The sequence below is a fragment of the Leptodactylus fuscus genome, chromosome 9 (genome assembly GCF_031893055.1).
Source record: "Leptodactylus fuscus isolate aLepFus1 chromosome 9, aLepFus1.hap2, whole genome shotgun sequence".
In the NCBI taxonomy this organism is placed as follows: domain Eukaryota; kingdom Metazoa; phylum Chordata; class Amphibia; order Anura; family Leptodactylidae; genus Leptodactylus; species Leptodactylus fuscus.
This window is the reverse complement of record NC_134273.1, coordinates 63,358,944-63,380,495: the sequence shown is the minus strand read 5'-3', so window position 1 is coordinate 63,380,495 and position 21,552 is coordinate 63,358,944. Positions and strand designations below refer to the sequence as shown.

The following is a 21,552-nucleotide window of genomic DNA, read 5'->3' as shown; positions in this document are numbered from 1 at the left end:
CTGAAGCAGCTTGGTTTGTGTTCAGCGGCCTCTCCACTCTTCCTCCAGACTCTGAGACCTTCCAAATCAAATGCAAAATTTACTTTAATCTGAAACCCCTTTGACCACTGAGCCACCGTCCATAACATTTTGATGATATTCTAGTTTATTGAGTTGCACTAGTAGCTTCATAGTATCCTATGGGCTTGTAGAAGCATGCTCTTAACAATGTATATAGCTTGTATTTGTGTTACATAACTAATATAATCCACCACATGCCTAAAATGAAAATTTATTGATCTCGTATATGCATTATTATAAAGATATTCCATAAATATCCTGATTTCACAATCGTTTACTGATATCCTTCATAGCTGCAGTAAAGACAAGACTTCATCAGAGGTCGATTTCTATGGCTTCTCTTTATTATTTGCTTACTCCATTGTAACCTGTGACAAAAACAAAACCATCTGTTAATATTTTTACGGATGTTGTTCCAATAATGTCACATTCATAGAAGTAGAATTTATAAAATTATTCATGGATTGCTACGTCTGATGCCATAAGGGATTAGAGAGTATTTAGTAACATGTCTTTGGAGACTTTGTGGGTCCAACATTTAAGTCTCATCCACAACTACCACAAAAGACTTCAAGCTGTCATTGGTGTTAGAGGGGGCGATACGCGGTATTAAGAACTTTGTATGTGAACTTTTGAACATGGTCATTTTAATGTTTTTGGTTGTCCTTATGATTTAAAAAGAGAAAAGTTTTTGTGTTATCATTCATATTCTCTGAAAAATGGTCAAAAAATCTGCCGGGGTATGTAAACTTTTTAGCACAACTGTGTACACATGTGGACAAAATTGTTGGTACCCCGTGTTTAATGAAAGAAAAACCTACAATGGTCACAGAAATAACTTGAATCCGGCAAAGTGGACTTTGCCAAACTCCATGTTGACAAGCCACAAAGCTTCTGGGAGAATGTCCTATGGACAGATGAGACAAAAATCAAACTTTTTGGCAAGGCACATCAGCTCTATGTTCATAGATGAAAAAAATGAAGCATATCTTGAAAAGAACACTGTCCCTACTGTGAAACATGGAGGAGGCTCTGTTATGTTCTGGGGCTGCTTTGCTGCATCTGGCACAGGGTGTCTTGAATCTGTGCAGGGTACAATGAAATCTCAAGACTATCAAGGGATTCTAGAGAGAAATGTTCTGCCCAGTGTCAGAAAGCTTGGTCTCAGTCGCAGGTCAAGGGTCTTACAACAGGATAATGACCCAAAACATACAGCTGAAAACACCCAAGAATGGCTAAGAGGAAAACATTGGACTATTCTAAAGTGGCCTTCTATGAACCCTGACCTAAATCCTATTGGGCATCTTTGGAAGGAGCTGAAACATGCCGTCTGGAAAAGGCAACTTCAAACCCGGGACACTTGGGGCAGTTTGCTCATGAGGAGGGGCCAAAATACCTACTGAGAGGTGCAGAAGTCTCATTGACAGTTACAGGAATGGTTTGTTTACAGCGATTGCCTCAAAAAGTTGTGCAACAAAATATCAGCTGGTAAGAGATATGATCCTATTTGTCCAATTACTTGCAATATAGCACTCCACAGTCTCTAACAAATTCCCAATTCCCTATGTGTTCCCCCAGTGTTATTCAAACACCAGGTTCATCAGGGGAACTTTACTATCAAAAATAGAGAGTGTAGATAGGTAAAATAATGAAATTTTGTGGTGAAAGGCACTGGTACTTTAGATATCAAGGCACGAACGGGGCGCTCCAAAGTGGTCTACATATGTCCACAAGCAAGGCTCAACTGACCAGTCCAACTTGCTGATGTCCGGGGGGGTGTCAGTAAATCTACCCACAACACCATGGTGGTAAATCTCAATGTGAAGGCATTGTACAGCCCCATACCCCAAGATTTGGGGTGTGGAGCTGTATGCCATTGCTTTGGTTCAAAATAGGAGGGATCTCCTTACCTCCAGTAATACAAAAGAGACGGATACTCAAATTTAGGCTCTTTGGGAGATTTGACGATAGGCATAGGGACATTAAACATATTTTGTCTCCATTCTGGAGGATTCTGCATCTTGACCTGGAAATTAAAAATTCTGTAACTCCCTATCCGTCAATCATGTATAGACGGGGTAGGAATCTTAAAGATATTTTGATTCATAGCCATTTGAAAGAAGAGAGAAATGAGGGCACCTGGTTGGATAGAAATAAACTACATGGCACTTTTAAGTGTGGCCATTATAAAGCATGTTCGTTTATTAATAAGAGCGCTAGTTTTTCAAGTGTTACCACCGGTCGCTCTTATAATAACTGAGATTTTATTAACTGCAAATCGAATGGTGTCATCTATCTGGCTACTTGTTCCTGCCCCTTAAATTACGTAGGAAAGATGGTTAGGGAGTTCAGAAGGGGAAACTTGGATCATATAGATAATGTGAACAGATGTTAGGATTAGGCAGTAGACATATTTGGGAAGTCCATGGTGGGGACCCAAAACAGATCTCCTTCCAGTGGATTGAAATTGTGAAACAGAATGAACGGGGAGGAGTTCTAGATTGCAAAGTCCTGCAGAGGGAGGCCCAGTGGGTCTATCATCTAAAATCAGTACAGTCACTTGGTCTAAATGAAGTTATTTCATTTACCGCCATCCCTTTCAGGCCCTTGGAATCCCTGTCATGACCCCCGGCTGCATTTCTCTATTACACATAGGGATGCTATATGGGATATAAAGAAGTATTGCAGTGCACAATGGGGATCAAGAGATGCCAGGGTCAATTTCTCTTGTGGGACAGCAAAATTCTATCCAAAAATATCATAAATAATAATAAAGTAAAATAAAAGGCTGCTCTAATGGTTCTTTTTGCATAATTGAAATCTTACATGGATGAAATCCCCCTCTACCAAAGAGTTTATGACCACTAAGATGAAAAAAGAAGCCAAGGATCTGTTACCTGAAAGGTATGCTGGAGTACTTTCTCCTCCGGAATTAACAGCAATGACTTGAAATGCGCTAGTTGTGAATTGGACCAGACAGGAAAGTCCCGGTGTTGTGCATACAATGTTTGTGTTGTCCATTGTCACAACGCGATACTCATTGGCATATGGTGTCTCTTCCCATGAAATCAATATTTTTCCATCTGTAACTTGAAGGGGTTTCACTTGGGGACTGCAAGGAGCTATGCAATAAAATGAAGACAAGATTATTACAAGTAATGGGACATTTACTTACACGTGCCATGAATTCAGGTCATTCATCCAACGCCATTCAATTCTACAAGACATTGATGTTTATCTTGTACAGCAGCTGGTTTTGGATCTCATTGAGGTAGACATCATAGAGCGCAGTGTTTTGCAATACATCTCCAATAAAGATGAGCGAATATACTCAATTGAATACCTCCGCCGCATAGCTCCTGGTGCAAAAACACTTCCGGGGCATCACATTTTTACTGAGCCCCCTAAAGCTCCACGGCTCAGGTGCGACTGCACTCCCTCAAGTTTCACCCCCTGGCTTCACATCTGATTTCTGTCCAATGTTAGGATCAAATAAGGTATTTCTATACATCTTGGCGGATATATTCTAAGAGAATTGCATATACTATATTTGTTTAATGTACACAATAAAACAATGTGAAATCTTGTGCATCGTGCCATACAGACCTGTGTAGCCCATTATGGGTGTGCTCGGGTAACTGGGTCCTGCTGTGTTCCGGGCAGTAACTGTAACGTTATAAATCGAACTACACGGCACAGGGATATAAAAGTCCATGTATGACGTCCAGTAAGAATTCAAAACAAATGCAGATTCTGGATTCAGTCCAATTTGTCCTTGGATGGTGGCCATGTAATCTGAACCGCAGTGACTCCCGTTCCAGGATACCTCAACTTCCTGAGGCTTCAAACTACCACGATAAATTGATGTCTCAACTTGGCGTGGAGCACAAGGAACTGAAAAATAATTATTATAATGGAAAATTGAAGAGGGAGGAGTTACAGATAAAGTTTCATGGATTTGATGTGTTCATAAAATACAATGGTCCCTCAAGTTAAAGTATGAATTGGTTCCAGGATGACCATTGTAACTTGAGGCCATGACTCTATGGAAAACTAGTAATTGGTTCAAAGACGCTAAACTGTCACCAGATAACTTATATAGATATAGCAAATTGTTACACAAAACAGTCAGAAAAATCTCCAGGAGGCTGTAAATCACTTTCTATGATGGTGGTCGGAGCTTTTTCAAGGTTCTGAACCACTGTACAAACATTTGGTAAGATCTGTGCACTATTCTCAACTCAAACCCAAGGTGATTGCATAATAATGGAAGTATTACATTGGGCATTGTTGGGGCAACACGGTGGCTCAGTGGTTAGCACTGTGGCCTTGCAGCACTGGAGTCCTGGCTTTGAATCCCGCCAGGAACAACATCTGCAAAGAGTTTGAATGTTCTCCCCGTGTTTGTGTGGATTCCTCCCATTCTACAAAAACATACTTAAATGGAAAAAAAAAAAAAAAAGTACATTGTGATCCCTATATGGGGCTCACAATCTAAATTGAATAAAAAATTGGGCATTGCCCATTTTAGGTGGCATTCAGGGAAATTATTGATTTAAAGGGGTACACAGAGCATAATGAATTAAGGGATATTATTCATTGAGGGCACTATTAATTAAAGGAGCACATAAACTAAAAAGGCACACAGGGGTATAACATATTTCCAGGGGATTTTTATACTATATATTTTAGAATTGGGTGTCGCAGCAGGATGGGGACTTTGAGTAGGCGCAGATAATTTGGGTCAGGTGTCTGGAAAAGTGACTAGGCAAAAGTGTCTGTGCTGCAAACTTTACAGAGTCAAGTCACAGCTGGAAGAAGTCATCATGGCGGTCCAGATGGATGAGATGAGAAATGTGAACGGTCACAGTCAGAGATGTCACCTGTAAGTCACAACATTTTTCACTGCACCGTATTTACATAAATGGTCTCAACAGATAGCACCATATATAGCACCATAAGGTAACAGTATAGGGACCCAGTTAGATGTCGGCTGAACTCCAAGCTACAACTTTGCCAGTGCTAGAATTGTCTGCTCAAGTACTTTTACAATAGTGTCAAAATAGCAAGGGGAAAAAACTGTGACCAGAGTACACTACTAGAACTAAGATGTATAAGAAAGGGACAAAATAGATGAAATGGAGGATTCAGTGGCTTTATTTTATAACGCCTAGAAAAACAGAGAGACCCCAGTGACAACAGATTTCAAACCTTCCTTGCCAACCGAAATCAGCTGCAATAGAACAAAGCCAATGTCAATAGCATCACCTGTAGGTAACAGTCATGGCTAGAGATGAGCGAACACTGTTCAGATCAGCCGTTCCGAACAGCACGCTCCCATAGAAATGAATGGAAGCGGCCGGCCGCCGGCAAAGTCTGCGTGCCAGGTGCTTCCATTCATTTCTATGGGAGCGTGCTGTTTGGATCGGCTGATCTGAACAGAGTTCGCTCATCTCTAGTCATGGCGCTTCCTGGGCCTCGTCCACACGATCTGCTGTAAGCCAAAACATGCTTAATAATTGATGAAAGTGATCAATAAATATACTTACCTGCGCCAAAACCAATGGGTGCAGTATACGGACTCTTGCATTCCCCATCCGTAGCCATCACCGAGAAGGAATATGATAGTCCACAAATCAGATCTGGCACAAAACAGCTTGTAGCTTCAGTGTCACAGGAGTACACCCAGTCCTCATGTTTCACCATGGCAAGGTAGCCCAACGCACCTTTGCTTCCCTCCCATGATAATGTGGCAGAGTTGTTTTCACAGTTTACACTTACCGAAGGATTGTTTGGCAGGCAAGGGGCTGTAACAACATACAAGACATGAAATCAATAGATTATTAGAAATTGTCTTACTGGAATAAAAACTCTGTTTTGTTTTCCACCAACATCTCATGTCAGATGTCACACAACGATATGCAGTGACTGAGAAGAACCATCGCAGCTGGAAGGAAATTGGAATTGGGAGCCATTATATGGAAGAGAACTGTAGGTCAGAATGGACTCAGCCGAAGAGATAAAAGTAGGGCCACATTAGGACTGGGCAATTAACCGAAAAATATCCAAACATCAACGTTGTTCACGATTAGAGATGAGCGAGTACTGTTCGGATCAGCCGATCCGAACAGCACGCTCCATAGAAATGAATGGATGCACCTGGTACTTCCACTTTGACGGCGGCCGGCCGCTTAACCCCCCGCGTGCCAGCTACGTCCATTCATTTCTATGGAGCGTGCTGTTCGGATCGGCTGATCCGAACAGTACTCGCTCATCTCTATTCACGATGAATATTTCGGTTCAGTTATTACAATATTTCTGAGTTTTTACCTGTAGTTTCTGTCACGTATTGTTCCAGACAGTAGCAGAACTACTTTTACGAAAAAGCAATCAAAAAAGTAATCATAGCGTCAAATATAAAGGAGAACCCTCATCGAAGAGCTGAACAGCAGAAATACACAAAAAATAAAAAATGATATGTGTTTTACATTATGGGGATATTGTTACTCCTTAGGGAGAGACCACCTTGTCAGGTGTGTGGAGTCTTACTAAGCCATTTTCGCTCCATTGTGGGGGATCATGGGAAGAAAATGCAAGTAGATAAGATTTATCTGCACTTGAGAAAGGGCATTCAGGCCCGGAACGCGTCATGCTTAATAAAGTCTATTATTGTGTATGGGCGAGCGCTGGTCCTTGGCTATTCCTTTGGAGGCTGGTCCTTTTCTTCCATTTCAATCTGATTGGATCTCATCAGCACAGCCTAGGGAGAACTAACTTGGCAGAGGTGAGAGACTTCCAGACCAGATTATGGGGATATTGTCACTCCTTAGGGAGAGACCGCCTTGTCAGGTGTGTGGAGTATTACAAAGCTATTTTCGTTCCACTGTGGGGGATCATGGGAAGAATATGCAAATATGTTTCCCAAGATGTAAATAGGGAAACAGTGCCTCTGTATGCTGCCCTCTAGGGGAAGCTCCCTTGAACATCATGCCCGACTTTCTCACAAGCCTTTTACATCTTGGGAAACATATTTGCATATTCTTCCCATGTTTTTTTAAAGGGAGACAAATTTGTCCTAGTCTGTCGGAGACAGGTTAGTGAGTGACAGTATTCCTGGTAATATGCTTTGTGTTCTACGAGTTATTCCTAATTTCTATAGCCCAGAAAGGGTTTATAGTAATATCTCTAGGGAGTTTGAGTCAGTACAGATTCTGGTCTTTTACAGTGGGTTAGTGCCTAATATTGCTGGTAGTTTTGTTCTTCAGAGCTTTGTTATAGAGCTTTCTATACAATTCCGCCTGCACTAGCCATTTCACAGCATCCCCTATATAGTGGGTCCCTATTCTGTTGGGTGCAGCCCCATATGTTGACTGCCACCACCCCACTGTGCCCACAGGGTGAATGGCCCAGCAGTCTAACAGCGCCTTACTCCCATATTTTACGGTAGCTCTGTAGGTGGCTACATGGTATCAAGAAATACTTTATACTGCAGATTTGTACTTGATCGTGGAGCTTACCTGTGCTTAACACCATTGAAGAGCTGGTATTACTAGAGCACCGCGGTCCTACAGCTTTCACATTCACGTTGTATGACAGTCCACAGCTTAAGCCCATTAGGGAGCAGTTGGTATTGGTGCTATTGCAATACATCTCCAGTCCTGCAGGGTCAGTAGCTGTTACATAATACGTAAGAGCTCCTTCACTTGCTGACCATGAAATAGAAGCCATCGAAGTTGGGCAATTTTTTGTATATGTGAGACTGAGTGGAATACAAGGAGCTGGGAAAACAATAAAGATCATAAAATAGTTAAATATGATTTAAATCAGGTTTTATCATGGAGTAGTATTAGTTTTTAAATAGTGTGATTTTTTTTATTATTATTTTTAAAGGGATCCTATCATTAAAACTCATTTTTTTCTGCCTACCACTTCGGAATAGCCTTAGAAAGGCTATTCATCTCCTACCTTTAGATGTCTTCTCCTCGCCGCTGTTCGGTACCGGTATATAATCCGGTTTTCGCCGGTATGCAAATGAGTTCTCTCGCAGCACTGGGGGCAGTCCCCAGCACTCAAACAGCACTGGGGGCGTCCCCAATGCTGCAATCGAACTCTCCAGCACCGCCTCCATCTTCTTCAAGAACGGGTCTTCTTGGCGTCTTCTTCCAGCAGTGGCTTCAAATTTCTAGGCCTCAGGCAGCCAACTGCACATGCCTTCCGGCCACAAGAAAATGGCCACTTACAATACTGTGTAATACTGTGCATACCGACGAAAACCGGATTATATACCGAACAGCGGCGCGGAGAAGACATCTAAAGGTAGGATACGAATAGCCTTTCTTAAGGCTATTCCTACATATTAGGCAGAAAAAAATGAGTTTTAATGATAGGATCCCTTTAACAATTTTCCTGGGAGAAGCCATATTGGCAGCACACATCTTTGTGGTGTGTGCACTTTCTTTGTGACCACCAAATTGAAGGGAAAGACATAGTAAACTATGTCTCAATAGATTAATACAGGCTCTAACTTTTATTTTACAGTCCCTACTTCCCGCCTGGAGACCTGAAAAACGTAAATCCAATTAGTTTAAAAAGCGGTTACCCGCACAAACCCACAGACCCCATAGACTATAATGGGGTCTGCTGGTTTCTGCCAAAAAAATCCGGAGCCTCTCAAGCAGGACTTTTCTCTCTGCATTTTTCAAGCAGATTCAGGGACTTAATCCCCAAACACAAACCAAACACTGGTGTGAACCCAGCCTTAGATGAACTGATATTTTCGCCTTTTATAATGAAAAATTTAACCTCTTTAATGGCAAGTGAAGTCAATTTTTGTACAGAAGACAATTCAGTACCTGAGTTTTCGTAAACAGTAAGACTCTTGGAGCTGTTACATGTTCTACCCATTGCCACAACAGAAAACCCATAAGTCTGACCACAAGCTAGTCCATTTGAGCTAAAGAAGGTATTATTTGTTGTATATGAAGATACTGCCCCATTGTTGGATTCAATCACAACATTATATATCTGGGCTCCATCGCTCTCCTTCCAGAACATGGATGCTATTTGACTACTGCAGTCAAGATCTACAGTCAAACCTTGCGGCTGGCATGGAGCTGGGAAGAGAGAAAATATAAAAATGCTTTATTCTTAGCTAAATTCAAGAAAATATGAAAACACAATACAAGTTGTCCACAGTATCTCATCTATATAAAATTGAGACAATGAGTCATTCCGCACATTATGTGATGTTAGGCTGTAATATCACATCAGTATCATCAATGATACAATTAATATAATTAATTATTATTATAATTGTTAAATCAAATATTCAATGAACCCGCAGGTATATAACAGTTTTTGGTACAATAGCAATATATGGTATGGACAGAATGGCAAAATTACCAAATCACTTGGCTATGAAAGTCGTCTGATGTTCCCGATATTTTCCAGGCCAATCTATGTTATTGCTGCAGTTACTGGAGTAGAAATTCCTGCATGTGATGAATAGCAGGTTGTCCCCCTTGGGAAATCCCTATTTGTTAGAAGAGCTATCCCAACTGTAAGTCAATCTTTGGGTGCTCTGATGGAAGTTAAGAATGTGGACCTCTCTATATATAGGTATCCAGTGACAAGAAGTTACCAACTACTCAAAGAACTTGCTGACCGGTGGGGGTCAGACCAATGAGACCCTCACCGATCACAAGACCCCGGGTGCTTTGTACCCCATTCCATTTAGTCCTTTTTTTTTTATTAATTGTAATTACCTGTCTCAAATGTGCTGACGGAGGAAAGTAGACTGTGACACTTGTCATCTACAGCCATTACTGAAACATTGTAGGTTTGTCCACATTGCAAACTCAGGTATGAGCAGTTTGTAGCCGTAGTATTGCAATTGAAGATGGTCCCGTTTCCAGACAGCGTGGTCAGGTAGTAGTTGGCTCCTCGGCTCTCTGTCCATGATATTAAGGCATTGTTGTTTTCACATTGCACATCTGTAATGATGTCTCTGGGCTGACATGGAGCTGTATTAAAAAATACCATTGGTGAGTTAATCACAAAACCATGCAAAAGGCAAACTAGTATATGGCTTATTGGGTAATGTGTAGAGGGCAGACATGGCCGCCACGTAAGTCCATTAGAAATGCCAAAATAACTATAGTATGTAGCTATGGAGAAGCTGATAGTTTATAGGGACTTCAGGATGGTGCTGGATAAACTTACATTAGTATTTCATTCTCTTTTAGAATTGTTCCAGTTAGATCATTCTGTTTTTATCGCTATATGTCATACATGGAAAGAGAGGATGTGGAGTAACACAATAGCAGTGCCCTGTACCCTGCAGTACCATGGAAAAGATCAGTAGTATAAAGTAGACAGCTCTTCTACAGGGGCCATTGCTGGGCTCTGAAGGTTATATTGCGAATACTGTATTGAAATTCTAGTAGTTCCTTGATATAATCTTAGTCTTTGGAAACATTTTTTTTTATGGATCAAGGGCACCACACGGTTGAACTCAATTGTCTGAATAAGGCTATACCTGAATTTTGATGAATCTTTCACCACACTCCTTTCAGTCACACCCATTTCGGTGACACCCTTTTTGTGTTAAGCCATGTCCCTTGTTTGACAGGTTGAGAAATGTGTCATAAATGTGGTGCTCAGCACGTAAGCAAGGTTTGGAGATCAAATTAAGACAGAATTCTGGCACATTTAGCCATGAATCAATGTCTGCAATGTTGCGTTCCAATTGGCACATTAGGCATGCCATGTAAATGAAGGGTTGCTCTCGATTCTGCTGCTCTAGGCCCAAGCCCATTTTCCACAAACATAGACATGCCCTTTGATATGTTGTAAAGAGACTTTGAAGAATATCTTCCTAAGTACTGACCTGTCATGGATTTGAGTACTGGGCTATTTAATGACTGGCATTGCCGGTTAGATGAATACACAAGAAAGCCGTACTCCAGTCCGCACTCCAGGCCAGAGATCTGACAAGAGGTCGAAAAGTCAGCACAGAAATGCTCATTTCCAGATGGATCGATAGCGACTGCTTTATAAAAGGCCGGGTAAAGGTTGGTATCATTCCAGGACACCAGGACTTCAGATCTCATACAGTCAATGTCAACCTCCACCACATCAGGAGTGCAAGGAACTGCATACAAACCAAGAACATTAGTTAGACAATAGTGGCTAGATCATACAAGCAGAATGAATTCTGTTCTATTCTATCCTATTCTATTGCTTGTCTGATCCCAAATAAAAACAGGAACAAACTCAGTTTGCCCATAATGCAGCGTGTGAACTACTACAGAACTAGCAATATAAAATCATATATAAGACCCAAAACCAGAAGCGAAAAATATACACTGCGTTCTGTGGCCATGGTCAGATATATACTGCCTGTATGTCTATTATACCGCTAAAGAGAAAACTAAAAATCTACCTCTTTGGTTGCTGGGGGAAGGGGTGGTGCAGGTCTCTAACATACTGTGTACTGGCTAAGCATATACCGAAAGGATTTTTGGCATAAATTTGCTCATAAAGACATAGGAACATATCAGTGGATGTGTAGACAGATTTTCCCAACATGCAGGATGACAGTACACCACATATATAGTGTAAATTGAACCTACATTGCTGACAAAACACAATAAAGATCAATACAAGGCAGCTTAAAGGGATTCTACCATTAATACACTTTTTTTCTCGTTGACATGTTGGAATAGCCTTAAGAAAGGCTATTCCTCTCCTACCTTTAGATGTCTTCTCCACACCACCGTTTCATAGAAATCCCGGTTTTCTTCAGTATGCAAATGAGTTCTCTCACAGCACTGGGGGCAGGCCCCAGCACTCAAGCGACGCCTCCATCTTCTTCAGGAATGTCCTCTTCATGCGCCTTCTTCCGGCACAGATGGTCAAACTTGTAGGCCTCGGGCAGAGCTGACTGCACATGCCCACAGGCCACAAGAAAATGGCCACTTACTTACTGTGTAAGCGGCCATTTTTCTTGTGGCCGCAGGCATGCGCAGTCGGCTCTGCCCGAGGCCTACACCTACAAGTTTGACCGCCTGCACCAGCAGAAGACGCGTAAAGAGAGCCGGTTCCTGAAGAAGATGGAGGCATCGCTGGAGAGTTCTCTCGCAGCATCGGGGATGCCTCCAGTGCTGTTTGAGTGCGGGACCCGCCCCCAGTGCTGCAAGAGAACTCATTTGCATACTGACAAAAACTGGAATTTCTACAGAACAGAGGCGCAGAGAAGACATCTAAAGGTAGGAGAAGGATAGCCTTAAGGCTATTCCAACGTGTCAATGAGAAAAAAAAAAGTGTTTTAATGGTAGAATCCCTTTAAATTCTGTTCTATTCTCTTGGGATGTGATGTGGATACATATTTTTCTATAACTATGATTTTAAAGTATTAGAAAAACTCTGTGGCCTACTATCAGATTTGCGGTTACATGTCTGCCAGGCCTATGCACTGCATCAGCTAAGATGGCTTCTTAAGTTTTTACCTGTTTCAACAGTAGCTTCGGTATCAGCCTCAGTGCTACAGTATGCGTTCCATGCTGTAACCAACACTGAATAAGTATATCCACAGCGAACGCCTTGGATAGCACACATGTTTGTGGTTGTATTACATGACAGAGTGTGTCCATTATTCCCTTTGGCAACCACTACATAGGATACTGCCCCTCTGCTTGGAGACCAGGTAACATTTATGAGGTCCGATGACAAGCAGTCTATGCTGGTTTCGATGTTGGTGGGCATGCATGGTGCTGTTAATGAAATGAAAACGTAGCAATAAAAGCACGCAAGATATTAAGCTGGTATCAAGCATTGGTTTGCTGTTGCTGCTGTCACACATTGGCTATAGAAAGGGAATATTAGAATCAATTGCTATGAATATTATTGTATTGTTCATTCAAATAACCTTTTCATGTTTCTATCGAGGAGCCTGAAGAACTAGGACTTGTGCACTTACCTGTTGTAACTGTTGCATTTGTTGCTATACTGTGGCAAATTCCATCAAATGCGGTGGCTGTGACGTTGTAAAGCTGTCCACACTGTAATTCAGACACTGAGCATGAGGTGGTGGATGTATCACAGGAAACTTCACTACCATCGGGCCCATGAAATACTGCCGTATATGACACTGCCCCTTCACTTGGATCCCAATGGACTGATGATCCAACTGTACCACAATCGGGTGTGGCTGTAAGGTATGTCAGGCTGCATGGTGCTGAAATATTCAGGTAAAAGAGCTTAAACTATTATTCTAATTAAATTAACATATATAATTGCATAATGACTTAAAGGGGTGGTCCAGAAATTGGGGCAACCACTGTTTTAGCCAAGGGAGGTGTAAGTTTAAAAAAAAAGAAAAGAATATTCATCTGTCCCCAGGTTTACATTGTTCACCGTCGGTGCCCTTTTGGTCTCTTGTCGGGACTGAGTCTCTTACACGTGACTGCTGAAACTAAGCACGTGGCCTCAGTGGTTGCTGGAAAGGTGAGGGATAGGTGATGGTACTCAAATATGTCACCGATTCCTTACCAGTGACCACTGAGGCCACTGTTTGTTCTCATCGGTCATGTGAGCCTCAGGGTTTCCAGCAATGCAGCCCTGGCATGAGATAGAAAGGGCAACGGTGGCTGACAATGAAGGGAGGGGGACAAGTGAGTATGTTTTTGTCTTACTTTACACTGTAGCGGAAGCGCATTGCGTTTTTTTTCTGTGGTGCTGTTCCCTCTTATTCTTATATGGAAAACTTGAGCATTTCCATTGGTGTATTTGATGCAACAGGTTTGTTTTTAAAATGCAGCATTTCTGCTGTGGACATTTTTCTGCAATGTTTGGATGGGATTGGCCAGATTCCCATCCACTGTCCAACGCCGCAGCCAAAAAGCCAGAATCCCATCCACTGCCACACTGTCAAAAGCTGCAACTTTTGTTGCAGAGTTTCCACCATGGCCAACTCATGGTGTTTTTGCAACGTTTACAGTCCCTGCAACATGGACGGGATTTTAGCAAACTCCACCTACACATTGCAGAAAAATACCTGCTGCAGAAATGCTCCGATTTCCAAAACTGTTGAGTTTTTGGATATTGCAGTATGTCAATTATACCTATGGAAATGTCCACGGTTAATTGAAGGTATTATAGAAGCAGAAAGTCTGAAGAGGAAACTTCTGTGGACTTTCTGTGAAAAGTGCTGTGGGAAAAAAAGTGATTTTCTTCACTGTGTCCTGCTACGAGGGGCCTTAGCCTAGATCAGATTTTGGGGTGGAAATCTACTCCCAACACTCCATGTGAACATACCCTTACACAAATCTCTGCAGTATCATTCTTATTCATTGCAGACTTACCAGATTTGACTTGGGTTGTTGCACTCGGGACACTCTTGCATTCATCGTGCAGGGCCAGGACGTTCAGGCTGTATACGTCGCCACATTGCAGTGGGGACAACAGACATTTGTTGTTAGATATCTCTGCAGTGATAAGATCACCCTGTCTTCCTACAGCGGTAGCAGAATAGCCAGTGGCTCCTTGACTGATATCCCAAAAAACATTAAGTGCATCTTCCTGGCACATCATCGTAGTGTTAATATTCTGAGGGACACATGGTACTAGAATCAAAGAGAGATCGGAGTGACATTAAACATTAGCTTCCACCAAATGCCATCAAGCAGACATATTAAAGATCTACTTGGAATTCATACAGAAAGTATATTGGAAAATTGTATATCTTTTCATTATATCATTTTACTATAATCACAATTTCACTTTAATTCACCATAACTCTATGTAATTTACTTTCAACAAGTGTAGCAGATGGCTCCCCCTGAAAAGTCACAACCCTTTGAAGCTCTTGATTAAGGAGAGAGTGACAGCAGTTCAATCCGTACACCAGAGGACCAGAGATATACTGGACAAAGACAACAGGGACCAATAGTCCACAAAGGAGAACCGCGCTCCCTGGTGTGGAAGGAGATGGCAACACAGAATCCAAGATTCAAGATTCAAAATTTTTATTGAAGCAGGTACAGCACAGCATGACGCGTTTCGAGCCTCAAACCGGCCCTTTCTCAAGTGCAAGAAAATGACGGGTCCTGAAAGCAAACCCAGTGACCTTAAACCAGTCTTGGAGTGGGATACATCTAGCAATTCAGTCTCCCATCATATCAGACAGAGAGGCTTAGCCTACCCTGATGGGAGGGTTAGGAGTTTATAAAAGGCCGAAAAGCCATCTTTGGTAGGAGTGGACTGTCTCCATAATTGAAGAGTCTCACTAGGAAACATGAGTTCTAAAGCTTTTTGGGATTGAAGGAGATGTCTGATTTGTAAGTACCGTATTTTTCGGACTATAAGACGCACTGGACTATAAGACTGGACTATAAAACTATAGGTTTTAGAGGAGGAAAATAGGGAAAAAAATTTTTGAAGCAAAAAATGGTAAAATATTTAATATATGGGAGTTGTAGTTTTGCAACAGCTGCAAGGCCACATTGACAGGTGACCCTGCAGCTGTACGGGGATGCATAGAGCGTTTTTTTTTGCAGGGCCAGAAGTACTTTTTAGTTATACCATTTTGGGGAATATCTATTGCTTAGATCACCTTGTATTGAAAAAAAACCCGGTGGTTTATGATATATGATTTTCTACTTTTATATATATATTCTAGGGACAGGAGGTGATTTAGAACTTTTATTTATTTCATATTTTTATTATATATTTTTAAAGCTTTTTCTTTTTTTTTTTTTTTACTATTTTATTCCCCCCCGGGGGCTTGAACCTGCGGTCACTTGATTGCAAGTCCCATAGACGGCAATACAACTGTATTGCCGTCTATGGGACATTCTGTCTATTAGTATTACGGCTGGTCATAGACCCAGCCGCAATACTAATATAGCAGTGACAGGCCTGGGAGCCTCATTAGGCTCCCGGCTGTCACCCGAACAGGTCGGCTCCTGCGATATCGCCGCGCAGGAGCCGGCCTGCAACTTCACAGGTACGGGGCCGGTGGGGACCGGCCCCAGGGGAGAAGGGGCCACCGATACTGACCCGGCATCCGCTGTACTAGAGAGGCGGGGGCCGGCGAGGGATAGACGCAGGCACAGGTGCCGGGGCCTGAGACATCGCTGCGCTCCTCTGCCCTGCATGAAGCCAGCGGCGGGGGGACGGAGGAGCGGAATAGCATCGCCCCTGCCGCTGCTGGCTTCATGCAGGGCAGAGGAGCGCAGCGATGTCTCAGGCCCCGGCGTCTATCCCTTGCCGGCATGCATCCGTCTCTCTATTACAGCGGATGCCAGGCGCCACATTCGGACTATAAGACGCACCCTTCTTTTCCCCCCAAATAAGTGCGTCTTATAGTCCGAAAAATACGGTATTTATAGAAATCCCTCTGTGGAATCATAAATTCTTTCGTCAGCATGGTGAGCGATTTTAAGTTGCCATCTATCAACAGTTGGTCAGCGGTCTGGAGACCAACATCTGACCACCACTTCAGGCTCTGATGAGGTAAAAATGGGGACAAGTAACAGACTGGCAGTTCCAAAAAGGTAGCCAGTTCCTTCGTAGGGATATGCCGACTTAGGTATCACCATGCCCAGATAAGAGCTTTGATGATAAGCAGGGGAATCTAAATGCAGGGCCGACAGGGTGCCTTGGGGTGTAAAAGGCTAATAGGCGGGAGTCCGAGCAGGGACTTCTCTATCTCCATCCAGCGACAATCGGTGGCCCCACCCCACCAGACCCAGAACTGTTGCAGCATAATACTTCTTGACATTGGGAGCACCAGCCCCTCCCTTCAACCAGGGCCTAGTCATAACATGGAAACACACCCTCGACCTCCACCCCTCCAGATGAAATCAGAAAGCAGGTTTTGTAGTTTAGTCAAATAAGAGTTAGGGTGAGGGATAACCACGGTCCGAAAGAGATATAATATTATGGGAGGGACCATTATTTTCACTATTGCAATTCTGCTTGCCCAAGATAAAATAGGTTTGGAGAAATTAGTCAATAGGAAGGACAGGACTCATGAATAGAGATGAGCGAGTACTGTTCGGATCAGCCGATCCGAACAGCACGCACGCATTGAAATGAATGGAAGTACCTGGTACTTCCGCTTTGACGCCGGCCGGCCGCTTAACCCCCCGCATGCTGGCTACGTCCATTCATTTCAATGCATGCGTGCTGTTCGGATTGGCTGATCCGAACAGTACTCGCTCATCTCTACTCGTGAATTCTCTTAGACACCATGCGGTACACTTACCTGTCTTAAATGTTATGTTAGTGCTATTCTGCCCTGTGCATGTTCCATCTTCAGCCCAAACTGTTACTGTGTAATTCTGTCCACATTCTAGTTCAGGAGTCGCACAGATAGTATTAGTTGTATTGCAAGTAAATGTATTAACTCCTTCCACTGCAGCCATATATGACCTGGCATTGCGGCTAATCTCCCACTGTATAAGACCTGAATTATTATCACAGGATGCATAGGCTTCTAAAATCTGTGGAGGGCAAGGAACTAGAGAAACAAGAAGAAAGTGAAAATAATAAAATAATATTGTTCGGCTACAGCTGGAAAACTCACTCGTCATTTAAGACTTACTGGTCTTAATATGGATGGAATTATTCCCATTGCTGACGCAACTTGCAGATTTACTACTCAAGATGATGTCGTACTCCGTGTCACATAAAAGGCTGTCAAATACATAGAAGGTATTTGTGGTTGTAATGGAAGTCTCATTCTGTCCCACAAGGGCTGTGAGTGTGTATGTGGCTGCTCCAGGGGTCTCATCCCATGATAGAGATACTGAATATGTCTCACAGGTCACAGACTTCACAAGATTACGAGGAACGCAGGGAGCTACAATGAAATCACAAAAAGGATTCACTGCTCAGATACTAAAGATTGCATATAATAGGACACCACATGTAAGTGATCTATAGTAATGATCTTCTAAGTAATATGAGTTGCTTTAGGCATCTGCTCTCATTTAATATATCATTCCCCCTGTGTGTTTTTGGGTAGCAGTTTTTATGCCTTGATGTCTTATGCCTTCACTCTTACATCACATTTTTGTTATCTAAATAGGTGCAATATTTTATCTTTATTCATTTGTGACAACGGTAAGAGCTGTTGACAGATGTTTAAAAGTTAAGTTGCAGCAGCCACTAGAGGGAGCTCAGGAGTTGACTGTATACTTATGTTTAGAGAATGGTAAGTTCTCATGCTCCCTCTAGTGGCCGGCCGCTGCAGACAGTTAGCAGTACGTCTTGGGCTGAGTCATGTCCTTATTCTAAATGAACAAGATGAATACACTTATAACAATGAAAGAATACGTAAAATCAGATAGCTATTACCTGGAAGACCTGGTTAAAGTTTTTTTGTTTTGTTTTTTGCATGTACATATTCCTTTACAGAGAAAATGAAGTCATCATAGCGTTAACATGATAAACCTCATGAGATACTATACTATGAAAAAAGATAATATCAGATCTCAAGCAACAGGTCCTAAGGTAAGAATCAAATAGTTACCTGTAGAAAAGGTGACAGAAGGACTGTTGTCACTGCGACACTGGTCATTATATGCTGCAGCTGTCGCCGTGTACGTTTGGCCACACGCAATGCCACTAATGTCACATCTCACATCTGTAGTGTTACATGTCAGTGACTTCCCACTTTGATCTATTAATGTTCCGATGTAATAATCCGCTCCCGATGCAGCTCTCCACAATAGGGTAATAAGGTCTGAAGCACATGTAGGCTGGGTGTTCAATTGCTGAGGCACACAGGGACCTAGCGATAATACAAGTATATGGAGACTGTACTATAAAAACATTAGATTTACTATCACCATTATTTCCTTAGTAGCAGAATTTTATATGAGGCATATATGAAGCAGTTGCAGTCATTGTTCAATGTATTAAGACTGCCATTTCATGCACTGGTCTGAATTAGAGATGAGCGAGTACTGTTCGGATCAGCCGATCCGAACAGCACGCTCGCATACAAATAAATGGACGTAGCCGGCACGCGGGGGGTTAAGGGGCCGGCCGCCATCAAAGCGGAAGTAACAGGTGCATCCATTCATTTCTATGGAGCGTGCTGTTCGGATTGGCTGATCCGAACAGTACTCGCTCATCTCTAGTCTTAATCCATTCCTCTGATGTCCAGGGATGTGGCAGAATTATTAATACTGGAGCCTCTCAGGAGTTCCCATGCACTAGAACAACTGTGAGAGTTTTCTGGTTATAGTAGTTATAGTATATATGTTGGACTGGTGTGTCCCCCTTGGTCCACCCACTGCTCTGCCCAGTTTTTTTTTTTTGTTTTTTTTTACAAAAGTGATGGAAAATGCCAAAAAGACACAACTGGTGTACAAACAGGAGCAGGGGGCCGTAACTAGAGGGGGTGCAGAGGGTGCAGTCGCACCGGGGTCCAGGAGCCTTAGGGGGCCATAAGCACTGGTATCAGTATTGAGATTGCAGCTTCCATCTGGCCCATAAACAAAAGAGACCCACAGATTACACTAACTACACTAAAGTGGATTAAAATCCTTAGCTCCCGTAACCATCACTATCAAGAATTCACTGTAGGGGTGAGGTAGGGGGCCCAGACAAAAGATTGCACCAGGGCCCACAAGACTTTAGTTACACCACTCAACAGGAGCATAACTAACGAAGACTGGGCCCCATAGCAAACTTTTGACTAGCCCCCTCTCATGCCCCGACACAGTATAACATCACCTTTATCTACACAATATAGAGCCCACACAATATAATGCTTTCTTTACTTGCTTCCACACAATACAATGTCCTCCATAATGTCTAAAGTCTTCCTTACCCCCAACACTGGATATTGCCTCATTATTGTCCCATACAGTTTTCTGTCTCCTTTACTGGCCGCCACAGTAAATGCCCCCTTTACTGGCATATAGTAAGTGCTAGAGACTTTAGGTCACCACCTGCCCCAGGCCCTTCCAAAGTTTGTTCAATTCCCCTTCATACAGTATAATGTCCCACTGTGTTTGTGTATATATATATATATATATATATATATATATATACACACACACACACACACACTTTGATAGCAACTTAGCAATGAATAGCAGTTGTGATATTTCGTCTTGAGCAGTGTTGTCTATGTGCTGTGACTTTTGTTTTATATGTATATTTTTAACTAATGTTATGATTTTTTTTTTTTTTAATAAGGATATGATTCCACAATGGAGTATATGATATGATCCTCAAACACCCACAAATGAAAAACCATGAGCCATGCCAGCTGACTCAGTATAACATGGACTCCTTACAAGCTGAGTGTCTCTAGTTATTGGCTGTGTGCTGCTATTAATATGGAATAGTCAGATTGTAGATCACTTTATTAGAATACTGTGACAGCTGGCATGGCCATCCAGTTTACAGTAGTCACGTCATGACCACCTTCAGTAATCATACCCTAAATATATGAGTATAGGACAATTGTTTTCACAATGCTTTGAATGTGATGAAGCCATTGCATTATACATACCTGTATGGAATTGGACAAGTGTACTCTCAGTTTTACATTGTTCTCCAAATGCAGTGACAATTACTTGGTAGGTTTGTCCACAATCCAGGTTCTCAATGTCACATGTGGTTTCTGATGTGGTGCAAGACTGCACTTCTGTATTATCTCTTGTGACAGCTGCGGTATAGTTCAAAGCTCCTGGCGTCTCATCCCATGACACTTTAGTTGTATTTGATGCACATACAACTGTTTGCCTGACATTTTGTGGAACACAGGGGGCTAGCAAATAAGAAGATGCAGTTATCATTCACAGGATTCAGCTCAATCTACACATCCAAAAGGCCTCAAGTACCTCACAATGCAAATCATGTGTTGTTCAATGGTGTCCTCGAAATGCCCAAGTGCTACCTCCATCACATAACATTTATTCCATATTCAAATTTGGTATTTCGAATCAAGGAGGAGAAAAGCTAATGCACCAAGTCAAGCTCTCCATGTCCCAATATAGCCCTCTGCTGACATAACAACATAGGGGCCATGTTGGGTTATTTAGAGTTTGACTAGTTCCATCAGATTTCCACCTCCTTATCTGGAAACACCTAATATGAGTATGGAGAAAGACGTAATTTTTGGAGGATGGAGGCAATACCTAGGTATACTGTTACCAGAGTACTGAACGATATTGGCCCATACACCCTTCTATGCCATTAGTCAGTAAGAGACCCAGATCAGTGGCCACTAAAACTTCTAGTCAACTGATATTTTACCTGTGTGAAAATCCATGACACTAGGTAGGCCATTGCAATGTGAATTTGATGCTATGAGTGTCACGCTGTACACCTGTCCACATTGGAGGTTGGTGATGTCACAGGTTGTGTTGGTTGAGTTGTATGCTCCACTCCATTCATTTGGCCCAGTCACAAGCACAGAATATGATGTCGCTCCTTGTGCAGGATCCCACAGTAAAGTTGCTAAGT

General features: G+C 42.3%; 1 protein-coding gene across 1 annotated transcript; it reads right to left on the bottom strand.

Annotated features, from left to right (window-relative positions):
• Positions 1 to 204: 204 nt before the first annotated feature.
• On the bottom strand, positions 205 to 21,358 carry LOC142217855 (fibronectin type III domain-containing protein 7-like). The gene is made up of 14 exons (XM_075286175.1): positions 21,343 to 21,358; positions 17,669 to 17,926; positions 17,330 to 17,584; positions 14,424 to 14,684; positions 13,040 to 13,297; positions 12,570 to 12,833; positions 10,949 to 11,212; positions 9,825 to 10,082; positions 8,913 to 9,173; positions 7,578 to 7,838; positions 5,610 to 5,867; positions 3,667 to 3,954; positions 2,958 to 3,182; positions 205 to 428 (listed from the first exon to the last, which is right to left on the bottom strand). Exons 1-14 carry the CDS (start codon positions 21,356 to 21,358, stop codon positions 406 to 408), a joined length of 3,150 nt encoding a protein of 1,049 aa, XP_075142276.1. The 3' UTR covers positions 205 to 405.
• Positions 21,359 to 21,552: the final 194 nt, after the last annotated feature.

Bases quoted from the DNA above. Each gene is read 5' to 3' on its own strand.
- LOC142217855 (XM_075286175.1), bottom strand. The intron at 12,834-13,039 runs GTAAGTGCACAA...TTTCATTAACAG, and splicing joins AAATGCAACAGTTACAACAG to CACCATGCATGCCCACCAAC. The intron at 7,839-8,912 runs GTACTGAATTGT...TTGTTTTCCCAG, and splicing joins TACTGTTTACGAAAACTCAG to CTCCTTGTATTCCACTCAGT.